Consider the following 13,059-nt stretch of genomic DNA (forward strand, 5'->3'; position numbering starts at 1 on the left):
TTTCCAGTTTTTTTTTTCTTTTTTTTTTACGAAACAATTAGTCCCAGCAAGTTTCATTACTCTACGGTTAGAATTTTGGTCAGGAAGCTGTTCGGAAACAAACACACACACACAAGCACGCGCACATAAACAAACACACACACACAAGCACGCGCACACAAACAAACACACACAAGCACGCGCACACAAACAAACAGGTGCGAAAACATAATCTCTTTTCAACTTCGTTGGCAGAGGTAACAAACTGAGATGAGACCAGAGTCTTGACTCAGCAGCTGACAGTAGATCAGCCAGGAGAACAATACCAGAAACAAGCTAGAATGAAAAAAGTAAAACGTTTCATTAAAAATTTTAAGAGGCTTTCTAATTAGGCAATTTGTGTACAATTGAAGAAACATATGGAATGTGTTTCTCAAAAGAGAATTTGCAATCAACAGTCACACCTAAAATTTAAAAGGACTATTTTGTATGTATATCACTGGAAATTCTTTTAAAGATATGTAGAGTCTACACAATAATTGTGTCTAAATTACATTTTTTTCTCTCTCTCTTCCTCTTTCGAAAAATTGGTTACAAATTCTGGTCAACACAACTATCTGTCATCACGTTTCTTTTAATCAGTTTGGTTCTACTCCTCCAGACATCCCAATTACAGGCTATTTCAATGAGGTTTTGCATGCCAACGGTACTACAATCACACGCACACACAATCAAAAGAGGTTTCTCTTTAAGTCAAATCCCTTGCAGCATCCAAATTAAACTTATGTTTACTCTCAACTAAATATACATATTTATAAATAACTGCTCGTTAGTTAAACATGAAAATATAACCTGGTTTTCATATATTCGTGTAATTTTCTCTTTGCAGCAAGACGCATACTCTCCTGCATCCGAAATCGTGGATAGATAAACCAAATATAATAAAAAATTATACAATAACTATACAAGGAAACCGGTTATTTTAACCAGTTTGATTAGGAGAAAATACGAAAATATAACCAGGTTTTCATATATTCGTGTATCTTTCTCTTTGCAAGACGCATTCGTCAAATTATCGTGTGAGAGGCAATACTTACTGCGAAATCTACCTTCTGAAATTATGGAATGACTCGAGACTTCTAATTCTATCAAGCTGAACCACGAAAACCAAAACAATGTCGTCTACGCGAATACTTCAGTTTCAATCTAAGTCAAGTTTATATTTTGGTGGTTTGTTAAGGAGTTCGGCACTAACATATAACGTAAGTTTATTAACTCATTACACATATTAGCTAAATTTTAATGGTTATCGGTCGTAACCTGACTTATACATCCCTTTCTATTCCAATCTTGTTACGTATTTCAAGATGACGTAACTGTGACATTGAAGACATATGGTTTCACACCTCATGCTAATATGACCAAATATCCTTATTTACACATTTTTGGGGAGCCTTTGTAGTTGATTGGAAGGCACTGGGTGTAAATTTTAAAAGTTTTAATTGGAAAACATTTATAAGGAAACAAACATATTGACTCTACCTAGCCTAAGGTTCCCCACCGAACCTAAGGGGTAATATTTCGGTAAAATCCCACCTAGCCATTACTGCTAGCTAGTACATACTGGCTTGAAATATCTCTTTCTTCGTGAGCAAAGCAAGCTCAGGGGTGAGCCAAAACCATTAGATTATCAAAATATTACCAAAATCTAATGGTTTTTGCTCTGCTGTTCACTCCCTAAAAAGATAAACAGCAAGCTCCTATGCACTGGCAAATAGTAATTGCTGGGTGGGACTCTACCCGGTAAATGTCCAGGAGAAGGCAAAAAACGACCAGATTGGTGTTGCACATCGCATAGAAACATGAGGAAATGAATAAAAAAGAAACTAAGACTTACTCTTACACACAAAATTTAAGCATAAGCCTCCTACTACAATTATGGGGGACCCCAGTGGGAAGCAGGGTTTTTTGGTGGGGGGAGGAGGAGAAAAGTGATTTTCAGGGCACTACCGAACCTAATACAACCACCTAACCTACCCTAGGGCCCTGTACCCATACCTAGGCCTAGCAGGGGGGGGGGGGGGGGCCTCTGCCCTCTCTGTGACCCCCCATAAGGCCACAGTGATTTTTGGGGCACTACTGAACCTAATAGTACAACCACCTAACCTAGAGCCCTGTACCCCTACCTTGGCCTAGTCTGGGGTGGGGGGGGGCCCTCCGCCCTCATTGCGACACCCCCCCCCCCTCTAAAGCTTACCTTAAACTGTTGGTTGATAAAGATGTTCTGCTGCTTTGAGGAAAACGTGAAGCCGTTGCGAATGTTCCTTGACATGCAACTTAAAGTAGGAAGTGGCCAGATACCCGAGGAAGTGTTGTTTTCTCCTACCAAATTTAGGCACTAAATTCTTCACGTCCCGCCACTTCCTCTCCACAGTATTGGTATGAGCCTGTGTCTGGGGATCAACAAAGTGAAGGCTTTGGTTAACAGTCAAATGCTTGAAACCTTCCTCTGCCAGACAGTCATATGCTCGCCAACAGTCAGAAATCATGGTTGTGCCTGGCTCGATCCTCTCCTTAATCACCGAGAGCAGGGTGTCACGATCCCAGGTTTCCACGGGAACCAGGAAAAACTTGTGATTTGCGGCAAATACCACCAAATACCCACTGGCCGTCTATTACTCGGCCAACGTTATATTTCCGTTTGCCGAATTGTGACTCGTCAATTTCCACTATACAATTGTTGCCGCCAATTTTCTTACTGCGCCGAAATACCCAATTAATTACCACTTCCCTGCAAAATGACGACCAATCGCATACAGTACCCTTATTTAATTTTAATTCAGAAATGGCTACTTCGTAGCAAAACCATTTTGAACCCACAAAACTATAAATTTCAAATTAGTTTCAATGTCCAGTTTCACTTTTGAAAACCAGGTACCCACAAACAAAGACACTTTATAAGAACAACGCTTACGTCTACGTCCTTTCGTAATGTAAGATTTATCACACCTAAAACTATGTTTCTTATAATCTACCCTTCACACTTCATGACAATGTGGACAATTATTATTTTGTAAAATTAAATTGTGTCTCTGGCACAAATCTACTAGTTTTTTAATATTCCCCGAATAAGCTAAAACAAAATCACTGTAACTTAGGAAACAGTCAGGACAAGAAGCTGGAATTTCAACTTCTTGTGCAATATGAGATGACGTGCTTGCTACGCCTCCATGTCTAAGAACGAAATGAAATGCCTGGGTAAGGTAATGTATTGTCGCTCTGGGCTTATAGCATCTTGCTTTTCCAACTAGGGTTGTAGCTTGGATAGTAATAATAATAATAATAATAATAATTGGCCAAACGTGTAAGACGTCATAGTGGACTAGTTTGTCTGCGGATTATAGTAGTTACAGGGCTCATTTGAGTTAAAATCAAGGCACAGTCAACAATAACAACAGACTTAGAAAAATTCTGGGAGGAAGACAAGAGTAGCGTGAGTTTGATCGTCGATATTTCGACTTATTGAATTTCACTAAATTATCTCACTCATATACCACTATTTACATACATTCCTACACATTCTAGTAAAATTACATTGAATATCACTGATATCTTCATGCGGCCCTCTCCTAGACATTATCCCTCTAGGTACCGAAATGATATCACCTAAGGATCCCCATCTAACCTAACCTCACCCAACCTAGGAACTATATCCTATCCTAAGGTTCCCCACCTAACCTCACCCAACCTGGGAAACATATCTAAGCCTAAGGTACCCCACCTAACCTCACCCAACTTTGGAATTATATCCTTACCTAAGGTTCCCCACCTAATCTAACCTCACCCAACGTAGGAACTATATCCTATCCTAAGGTTCCCCACCTAACCTAACCTAATCTTACCCAACCTAGGAACTATATCCTAACATAAATTCCCCACCTAACCTAACCTCACCCTACTTTTAGGAACTATATCTTAACCTAAGGTTCCCCACCTAACCTAATCTCAACCAGCTTAGGAACTATATCCTAACCTAAGGTTCCCCACCTAACCTAACCTAATCTCACCCAACCTAGGAACTATATCCTAACCTAAGGTTCCCCATCTAACCTAACCTAATCTCACCCAACCTAGGAACTATATCTTAACATAAGGTTCTCACCTAACCTCACCTCACTCAACCTAGGAACTATATACTTACCTATCAGGGGCTAGGCCTCGCTGCGACACCCTCCTTAGACCACCTTATAATTAGCATACCCCAAGACTAAGTCTCAACCGTGTGTTTTCTTCCCAACCAGCTTCACTCTTAGTAAGGTAACACAAAATCATAATATCTCATAAATCATAAAACTAGCTTCATAATATTTCATACAGATAAGCAACAATTCCCCCATAACAAATATTGGTTTGACAAGTAATAAGAAAGTTTATGCGTGGCCCAACCAATTACATACACTACGTGTTTTGTTCTTTCCAATCACAGGAATATCAAACTTGTTTAAAACACATGAAGATATATCTATAAAAATACTGTATAGGGATATCAAATATATATTTATTGCCTAGTTACAGTAGCCCGAAGGGTTGAGAGACTTTATGCAAACCACATAGGCCTAATCTTATTCTGTTTCTCATACCCATAGCCTAGTGGTAGTCTGTTAAAGTTTATGAATTGTAGATTTAGTATTTGAGTATGGTATGTCTTTACCTGGGCACCAGTCAAATGTTCCTTTACTATACTATGAGTTACTGTGGGAAAATGAGGGAACGGAGGGGTGAAGATACTCCATGACGAGTAGGGACTTGGTGTCCTATGGTGGGTTAGTTAAGAACATAGGTCTTGATGTTTGTTAATGGCAACACATGGGTAAATATTTACCGTTACTGGCCCTAGATTGCGTAAATATTAACTGTTCAATCAGACAAGGCTAGCCTTGGCTTTTTGCTAGAGCCTGGAAGCTCCCAGAAACTGTTGTTTCTAACTCAAGTTGATCCATGATAGTATAGTCGTTAAGTGTATCAAGTAACATTATATAAGAGCTCCACATTCAGTTTTCTAGACTGTACCTTAAAAATAAAATATGTAGACCAGGCCAAGTGGTAATTTACGTACAGTAGTACGTTTTAACGTATGATGGAAACCCCTTAAAACCACAAATACGATTATTTTAGTTGTTAAAGCACACTCCCCCCAAAGTTCAACCATAATGAGGGACTGCCATAGTGGAAACACCAGGGAGGATTGGGTCATGGCGTACCCTATGAAAAATTAGTGATAGGTTGAGATATGCCATGCCTGACTAGGGCTTTCATAACCTAACCTAATTTAAGGTACCATTAGTTATGATCTCTATTTGCTTGCTCACATACATAGTTGCTCTTAGTGCCTCCCATAATCTTCCCAGACCTTAAATGTTGCTCATAGTTTCCCTCTACTGTATGGTGCTCTATCAATGTTGTATGTGGGTGCTTGCGAGTAATGGTGTATCCAACGATTCCTGATGGATATGAACGTCAAATTTGTCAATTCTAATGTAGAATTATTATAATGTTATTTCTTGCATCAATTTAGATGTCAGGATGCCAGATAACACTAAATTAATCAATCAACCTTACATAAATTCACTCACTCCTTGAGTAGACATGTTAAAGAAATAGCCATATTCAAAGCCATCACACTTGCTTTCATTTTTTCTTGAAGTAGTTTTGAATTATTTCAGAATTAAGTTTGTCACATTCCAAAAAGATTGTAAGTTCTATCACCATGTATATGTAACATTTAAGGGAAAATAATCCCAACAATTTTAAAGCGCTTGCATGGCTGCTTCTAGTTCTTATTAAACCTTCACCTAAATACTGTACAGTCATGTTTGTGATGAAACTTCTAAAATAAGAAAGGAGAGATGCTTGAAATTTGAAAACTCAGTACAGGTCTTTTTGCGCTGTGTTCTTTGGGCCTTACTTTCAAGGGGACGATGATAGTGTGGTTCGTCTACCTTGAGTACGAGTTTTTTTTCTTCTTTTTTCTTTTGTTTTAACCAAAATTTTGTCCATATCCCATGAGGAAAAGTTCTGGCAGGGTTGCCATTGTTGCCATTTGTCCATTGACTTAATTGTGTTCAATTTTGCCATGCCAAAAGATTAAGTTGTTCCTTGTTACCTCATTTTTTTTTTTAATTATACAATAATTGATAATATTGTTTGTATAAACAATCTGACAAGCTTTTTGTTAAAAAATTGAATTTTCAATGTAAAAAGTAATGCTGTTATTTTAAGGTAGTTATTCAACATTATAGTCTTATATATGTAACATCTAGATTTATAACAGTGTTTTCATCTATTGATGCCTTTCTTTTTTTTTTAAAGGTCCCACCTTTATTTAAGAAGTCGCTCTGTAGACATGCAAGTACCATTCATGATGAAAAGAAGAAAAAGATTACAGAAGGTCCTTCTCTTGAAGATTTTATAACAGGAGAGGTAAATGTATTTTGTATTTTAAGTATGCCTGGATCATTCCCTATTTGCTTGATGAATATTTAAAAAGAAATTCAGGAACTTTGACTTGGAAGCAGGTTGAGTGTTTCTTAATAAGATGAACAGTATTTTCTTGTATAAAATGCCATAAGTATATAATATTCTTGTATAAAGTAACTTGGTGATGAGAAGGTAATTATTTAGGACTAGTTGCAGTTAGAAATACAGTATACCAAAAATTTCTGTAGGTAACCAAAGACATGACATGGTCCGACTACGAGGGTAAATTAAAACGTGAAGCTGGTGAAAGGGAACGACTCAGATTACCCCCTTGGCTCAAGCGGGAGATTCCCATAGGCAAAAACTACAGCAAGGTAAGAAGACTATTTTTCTGCATGGAACATATTAGTTTTTTAAGGTATGAAGATACTTAAAATAATGGGTTGTTGATATTACTTTACAATTCTTTCTCTCATGTTTTTTTTAGTGGGAATTATTTAGAAATGTTTGCTATATGTACTGTACTCTATATAGTTTTTAAATAAAATACAAATCTGTTACACTACTAACGTACCTTTCTTCTTTACCTCAGGCAAGTAGGGTTTTACTGAGTCTCAAGGACCTCCTTTCTTTTATAACTTTTGTAGCTGGGAGAGATAATTTCTTTCTTGTCTCCTTTCTTAAGGCCTTTCTGCTTGATTTCATTCTTAATTTTGCTCTTCATCGATGCTATTTAACCCCTAATTTTATGGGACCTTGTACCAGTCCTTGACTTGCTACTTCTATATCTACTTTTCTGAGCAATTGTTTTCCTTTCCTAATCACGTGCTCTAACTATCTTCAACTGTGTTTTTATCCTCTGAACACCATTTGTTTTCACTTCATCAGTTTTAATATGATCATTTTGTTCTCCAGCTGTAGACCTTTGTATTTTGGAGTTACACTTATTCAAAATCTTATTTTGATTTTAAGTGGTCTTTTGTAATGTGTAAAATAGTACACCCCTTATCCACCATAAATTTTTTCTATTTGCGGATGAAACATGTTAACAACAGTTTGGCAATCTCTTTCTACATGACCCAGGCTGTTACTGCTTTTTATTTTGACTGTCATCACAATACCTTCATCATGGTTCAGTACAGTATATCCTTAAGTTAGGAGAAGTGTACTACCTTTTATAAAGCTTTTCCCACCAAAAAAAATAATCCTTATTTTGCTGTCATGAACATAACTTATGACACCACATGTTACACCTCTTCCCAGCATCTGTGCAGCCATTTTGTCTACTGCACTTGTGTATTCTTTTAGACACTGATTGGGAGTGCCTGCAGCTTCTTCCAGAAAGGAGCCCTTATGAGGCACCAAACATGGTGCTTTTAGGAACGATGGCAGTGGGAAGAAAAGTTTTTATGAATAGAACTTACCTGGCAGTTATATATATATAGCTGAGTCTCCGACTGCGGCAGAATTTAATCGAAAATCGCGGCAACCGCCTTGTGGTGGTTGTGTGGTTAGATGGTTAACAACCCTTACAGGGTGGTACTTGGAATCATTGCCGTTTTCTGTTCCTCAGATTATCTCTGCCGGCCGGATCGACAACATCGTTGGTCCGCCTTTCAGAGTTTTTTCGGATCGCTTTCCCTTCATCGCCTTTTTGGACTTCGTTTTTGGTGAAGTACACTGTGTTGGGATTTGGCAATCGTGTTGTTTTTGTTTTTTTGTCTTTTTTCCTTTATTATCATGAGTGAGAAAATTCATTATCGTGTTTGTGCGAATGATATTTGCAAAGTGAGGTTGCCGAAAGTTTCGGTTGACCCTCACACTATCTGTATGAGTTGCAGGGGGTTTGAATGTGCTTTAGATAATAAGTGCAAGGAATGCGAGTTTTTAAGTGATGATAATTGGTTAGCTATGAAGCGCTATGTGCGCAAACTTGAGATTGATAGAGTTAGAAGAGCTAAATCAAAGTCAAAGTCTGCTAGTGAGCCTAGCTTAGATTTATCTATTGACCCTTTGCTTGTAACCCCCTTTGGAAGGTATTCCTTCCCCAAATGTAGTGACTCCTGCCCCTTCTACAGGATCTGTGCCTACGGATGACCCTGGGTATGCTAAATTAGCTGCTGAATTGGAGGCCATTAAAGCACAGTTGGAGGCCTTTAAAGGTAAGGGTGTAGGTGAAATTAGTGCTTGTGAAAGTGCAGTGGAGGTGGCGACTGATCGAATCTGTCATACCCCTAGGTCTAGACCTCTACCAAGCTCCCAGGACCAAGGGAGAAGGTACGTCGAAAGCCGAAAGGGGGTGAGAGGTGCTTATCCTCGGTCAGTCGTCGCCTCAGACAGTCCTGTTGCGATCTCCCAGGCTGCTCTTGACCGCCGTAGGAAAGGCATGTCGGATACATTTGTGTCTTCGCCTGATCGTTCTCCCAGACGTAATTGGCGTTACGAATCAAGACCAATGAAGAGAGGGTGGAACCGGGACGTGCAGTCTCGCTCTCCCTCTCCCGGTTCGAGTAGCCGAGACCCTGATCCTTCGGAAGACGATTTCGATGTTGTTCCTGTTTAAAAGGGCGAAACAGAGAGTCCTTAGCCCAGTTAATCCTGCTAGACTCCCTACTTCTTCTGCCAGCGCTCCCAGTCAAGCCGTACGACAACTGCCGTCTTCGGCACCGCGAGAGCCAGCGGAGGTTGCTAAAGCTTTCATGGTTGTCATGCAGGAACAACTTTCATCGTTAGTTAAAGCTTTCAGCCACCCTTCTCAGTCCGTCAGACGTAAGGACGTCCCTTTGCCTGTTAAGAGATCTTGTTCTAAGAGAGATTTTAGTATCTCTCCCAAGAAACCTCTGCGCACTTCGTCGGCCGTACGACAACGCACACCCTCTTCATCGGCTCGCTGCCAGGAATTTCCTTCCCCCATCTCCCGGCGCCAGGACGATACTGCCTCTCGTTCTCGGCGCCGTGACGATTCCGTTTCTCTTTCGAAACGCCAGGACGTTACTGCCTCGTTTCTTAGGAAACAGGATGAATGCAGTCTGCATTTTCAAGGCGAAGACATCCTGCATCTTGAGGACGCTTCCGTTTCTCGTCATCGTGACAATACTGCCTCTCGTCATCGTGACGATACCGCTTCTCGTCATCGTGATGATACCGCTTCTTGCCGACTGGATGTTAGCGGCGCTCGGCGCCAGGATTCAAACAGCTCTCGCTGCCAGACTGCTGGCAGCCCAACTCTTCGGGATGTTATCCTTGAGCAGGACCTCGAAGATATTTCGGAAGAGGAAGAAAAACCTACCGACTCTTCTAGTGATTACAAGGTTCTTTCTCGCTCTCTTTTGGAACTTTATGGGGAGGAATTTCAACCTTAGGCCCCTCGTTTTCCTCAGTCTCAATTTACCAGGAAGAAAGCTACTAAGTCTTCGGCCTTCATCAAAATGAAACTTTCAATTTCGGCCAGGAAAGCTCTCGCTAAAGTGGATGATTGGATGAAGGAACGGAGACAAGCTGTCAAGACCACCTTTTCTTTTCCACCGTCTCGGCTTGCTTCCAAGGCCGGTATGTGGTATGAGATAGGGGAACCTTTGGGGTTAGGAGTGCCTGCCTCCTCCCAAGGTGACTTCTTGGCTCTTGCGGACTCGGCAAGAAGGCATGCTTTAAACTCTGCCAAGGTGATGTGGTCCATGTTGGAGCTTGATCACCTCGTCAAGGGAATTTTCAGGGTTTTCGAGGTTTTCAGCTTCCTGGACTGGTCTCTCGGGACTCTGGCCAGGAAGTCTGAACTCCTGGAGGACACGAAGGACCTGACGAGTATCATGTCCTGCATGGACAAAGCTCTAAGGGATGGAGCTAATGAATTGGCTTCCCTTTTCTCAGCAGGGGGTCTTAAAGAAGAGGGCCCTTTTGTGCTCCTTCACCTCTAGATCTGTGACTGTTGCCCAGAAGTCGGAGCTACTTTACGCCCCTTTTTCATGTCATCTTTTTCCTGAAGCTCTGGTCAGAGATATCTCCCTTTCTCTGGCTCAGAAGGCTACTCAGGACCTTTTGTCTCGGTCGGCTAGAAAGACCTTACCTGTTGCTCCTGCTCCTCTGAAGAAGGAGGAGAAGAAGTTTCAACAGCCCTTTCGGGGCAGGATCTCCTCGAGAGCGGATTTTAGTGGGAGAAGACAAGAGTCAGGGCCAAGGACCAGCAGGGGTGTGTTTAGGCCCCGGTCCAAAAAATGAGATGGAAGTCCTCCAGACACCAGTAGGGGCAAGACTGTCTCGTTTTTGGCAGTCTTGGAAAAGGAGAGGGGCGGACACCTGGTCCCTCTCAGTCGTCAAGGAAGGTTACAAGATCCCCTTTTTAAAGAAACCACCTCTCTCAGACTCTCCCCTAGCCTTAGTGGCTCAGTACACCGACGCGGGGAAACGAGAGGCTCTTCTGGAGCTAGTCGACCAGATGTTGGTCAAGGGAGCAATAGAGCCAGTTCAAGACCTCGCCTCCCCAGGCTTTTACAATCGCCTGTTTCTGGTTCCCAAGAACTCGGGTGGATGGAGACCAGTCCTAGATGTCAGCTCTCTGAACGCCTTCGTGGAGGAAACAAAGTTCTCCATGGAGACGACTCAGTCAGTGCTGGCTGCAGTTCGTCCAGGAGACTGGATGGTTTCTCTCGACCTGCAGGACGCTTATTTTCTCGTCCCCATTCATCCGTCTTCGAGGAGATATCTGAGGTTTGTGTTCCAGGGCAAGTGCTTCCAGTTCAGGGCACTTTGCTTCGGTCTCAGCACAGCTCCCCAAGTTTTCACCAGACTAATGGTGAATGTGGCAGGCTGGTTACACCAAGAGGGGATAAGGGTCTCCTTCTATCTAGACGACTGGCTGATCCGGTCACAGTCGAAAGAGAAATGTCTGGAGGACCTAATGAAGACTTATACGATGACTCAGGACCTGGGACTCATCGTCAACTGGGGGAAGTCTCAGACCGAGCCGAATCAGACTATTCTCTATTTGGGGATAGTTCTGAATTCAGTTCTTTTTCAGGCTTCTCCCTCCCAGGAGAGGCAGACCAGGTGCCTGGACAAAGTCAAAGACTTTTTGAGGAAGCAGGAATGCTCAGCGAAGGAGTGGATGAGTCTGCTGGGAACTCTATCCTCCCTGGAGCAGTTTGTCCCTATGGGGAGACTGCACCTAAGACCTCTGCAACACTTCCTCGCAAAGGTTTGGAACAGAAAGATCCAGGAGGACACTTTTTCTTTTCCCATTCCGACAGAGATCAAGGATCTTTTAATGTGGTGGCTGGACCCAGCTCTGTTGGGAAAAGGGATCTCCTTGTTCAAGAAGAACCCCGACCTAATGTTATTCTCAGACGCGTCCGAGTCAGGCTGGGGAGCAACACTAGGGAACAAAGAGGTCTCAGGTATTTGGGAAGGGAGTCAGGTCAGTTGGCATATCAACAGGAAGGAATTGATGGCCATTTTGTTAGGGCTCAAGGCCTTCAAAACCTCGGTGTCGGGAAAGACTGTGGAGATCAATTCCGACAACACCACAGCTCTCGCGTACATAAGGAAGCAAGGGGGAACTCACTCCCTCTCTCTGTTCTCAACTGCGAGAGAGCTTCTCCTTTGGGCGAACGAGAACGAGACCCAGCTGTTGACAAGGTTTGTTCAAGGGCAGAGAAACATCAGGGCGGACATGCTCAGCAGGAGGGGACAAGTCCTTCCTACAGAGTGGACTCTCAACCCGCGTGTCTGTCGGAGCCTCTGGAAGTTGTGGGGCAGACCGGTAATAGACCTTTTCGCCTCCGGTCTAAACAAGAGGATCCCCAACTACTGCTCCCTAGTCCCGGACGAGGAAGCTGTTGCAGTGGACGCCTTCTTGATTGATTGGACGGGGCTGGACATGTATGCCTTTCCCCCGTTCAAGATCATCAATCTGGTTGTCAGGAAATTTGCTCTCCTCGATTCGGGACGAATGATCCTAGTGGCTCCATTCTGGCCTGCGAGGGAATGGTTCACCGAAGTGGTAGGGTTACTGATGGACTTTCCAAGAAGACTCCCGGCAAGTCCAGATCTTCTCAGACAACCCCACTTCGAGAGATTTCACCAAAACCCCCTCGCTCTCAATCTGACTGCCTTCAGACTGTTGAGAAGCTCGTTAGATCTCGAGGCTTTTTGGCACAAGCGGCGAAAGCTATTGCCAGGGCAAGGAGGATCTCTTCACAAAGAGTCTACCAGTCAAAGTGGGAGACCTTTAGAGCTTGGTGCAGGAGGCGCAAGGTTTCCTCGTCTTCTACCTCTCTAAGCCAGATTGCAGACTTTCTTTTGTACCTCAGGCAGGATGCTAAGCTGGCTGTATCTACCATTAAAGGATACAGGAGCATGCTCTCAACCGTCTTTAGGCATAGAGGCTTAGAGTTATCTCAGAATAAGGACTTGCAGGACCTCATTAGGTCTTTTGAGACAACGAAGCAGGTGCACTTAAGACCCCCTTCTTGGAACCTGGATGTGGTGCTTAAGTTTTTGTGCTCCAGGAAGTTTGAGCCTATCTTGCAAGCTTCTCTGCGAGATGTGACTAAGAAAACCCTCTTCCTTTTGTCTCTAGCGACTGCCAGGAGGATCAGCGAGGTCCAG

At 42.6% G+C, this 13,059-nt stretch overlaps 1 protein-coding gene across 1 annotated transcript in view; it reads left to right on the forward strand.

The window, feature by feature from the left end:
• The first annotated feature begins 1,083 nt into the window (after positions 1-1,083).
• Positions 1,084-13,059, forward strand: part of Las (lipoyl synthase, mitochondrial) — a 69,262-nt gene continuing 57,286 nt past the window's right edge. The window contains exons 1-3 of the mRNA XM_068377035.1: positions 1,084-1,241; positions 6,349-6,459; positions 6,705-6,830. Coding sequence (XP_068233136.1) covers positions 1,155-1,241; positions 6,349-6,459; positions 6,705-6,830 — 324 coding nt within the window. The 5' untranslated portion in view covers positions 1,084-1,154. The remainder of the gene's footprint in view (positions 1,242-6,348; positions 6,460-6,704; positions 6,831-13,059) is intronic.

Source organism: Palaemon carinicauda, chromosome 7, assembly GCF_036898095.1.
Source record: "Palaemon carinicauda isolate YSFRI2023 chromosome 7, ASM3689809v2, whole genome shotgun sequence".
Taxonomy (NCBI): domain Eukaryota; kingdom Metazoa; phylum Arthropoda; class Malacostraca; order Decapoda; family Palaemonidae; genus Palaemon; species Palaemon carinicauda.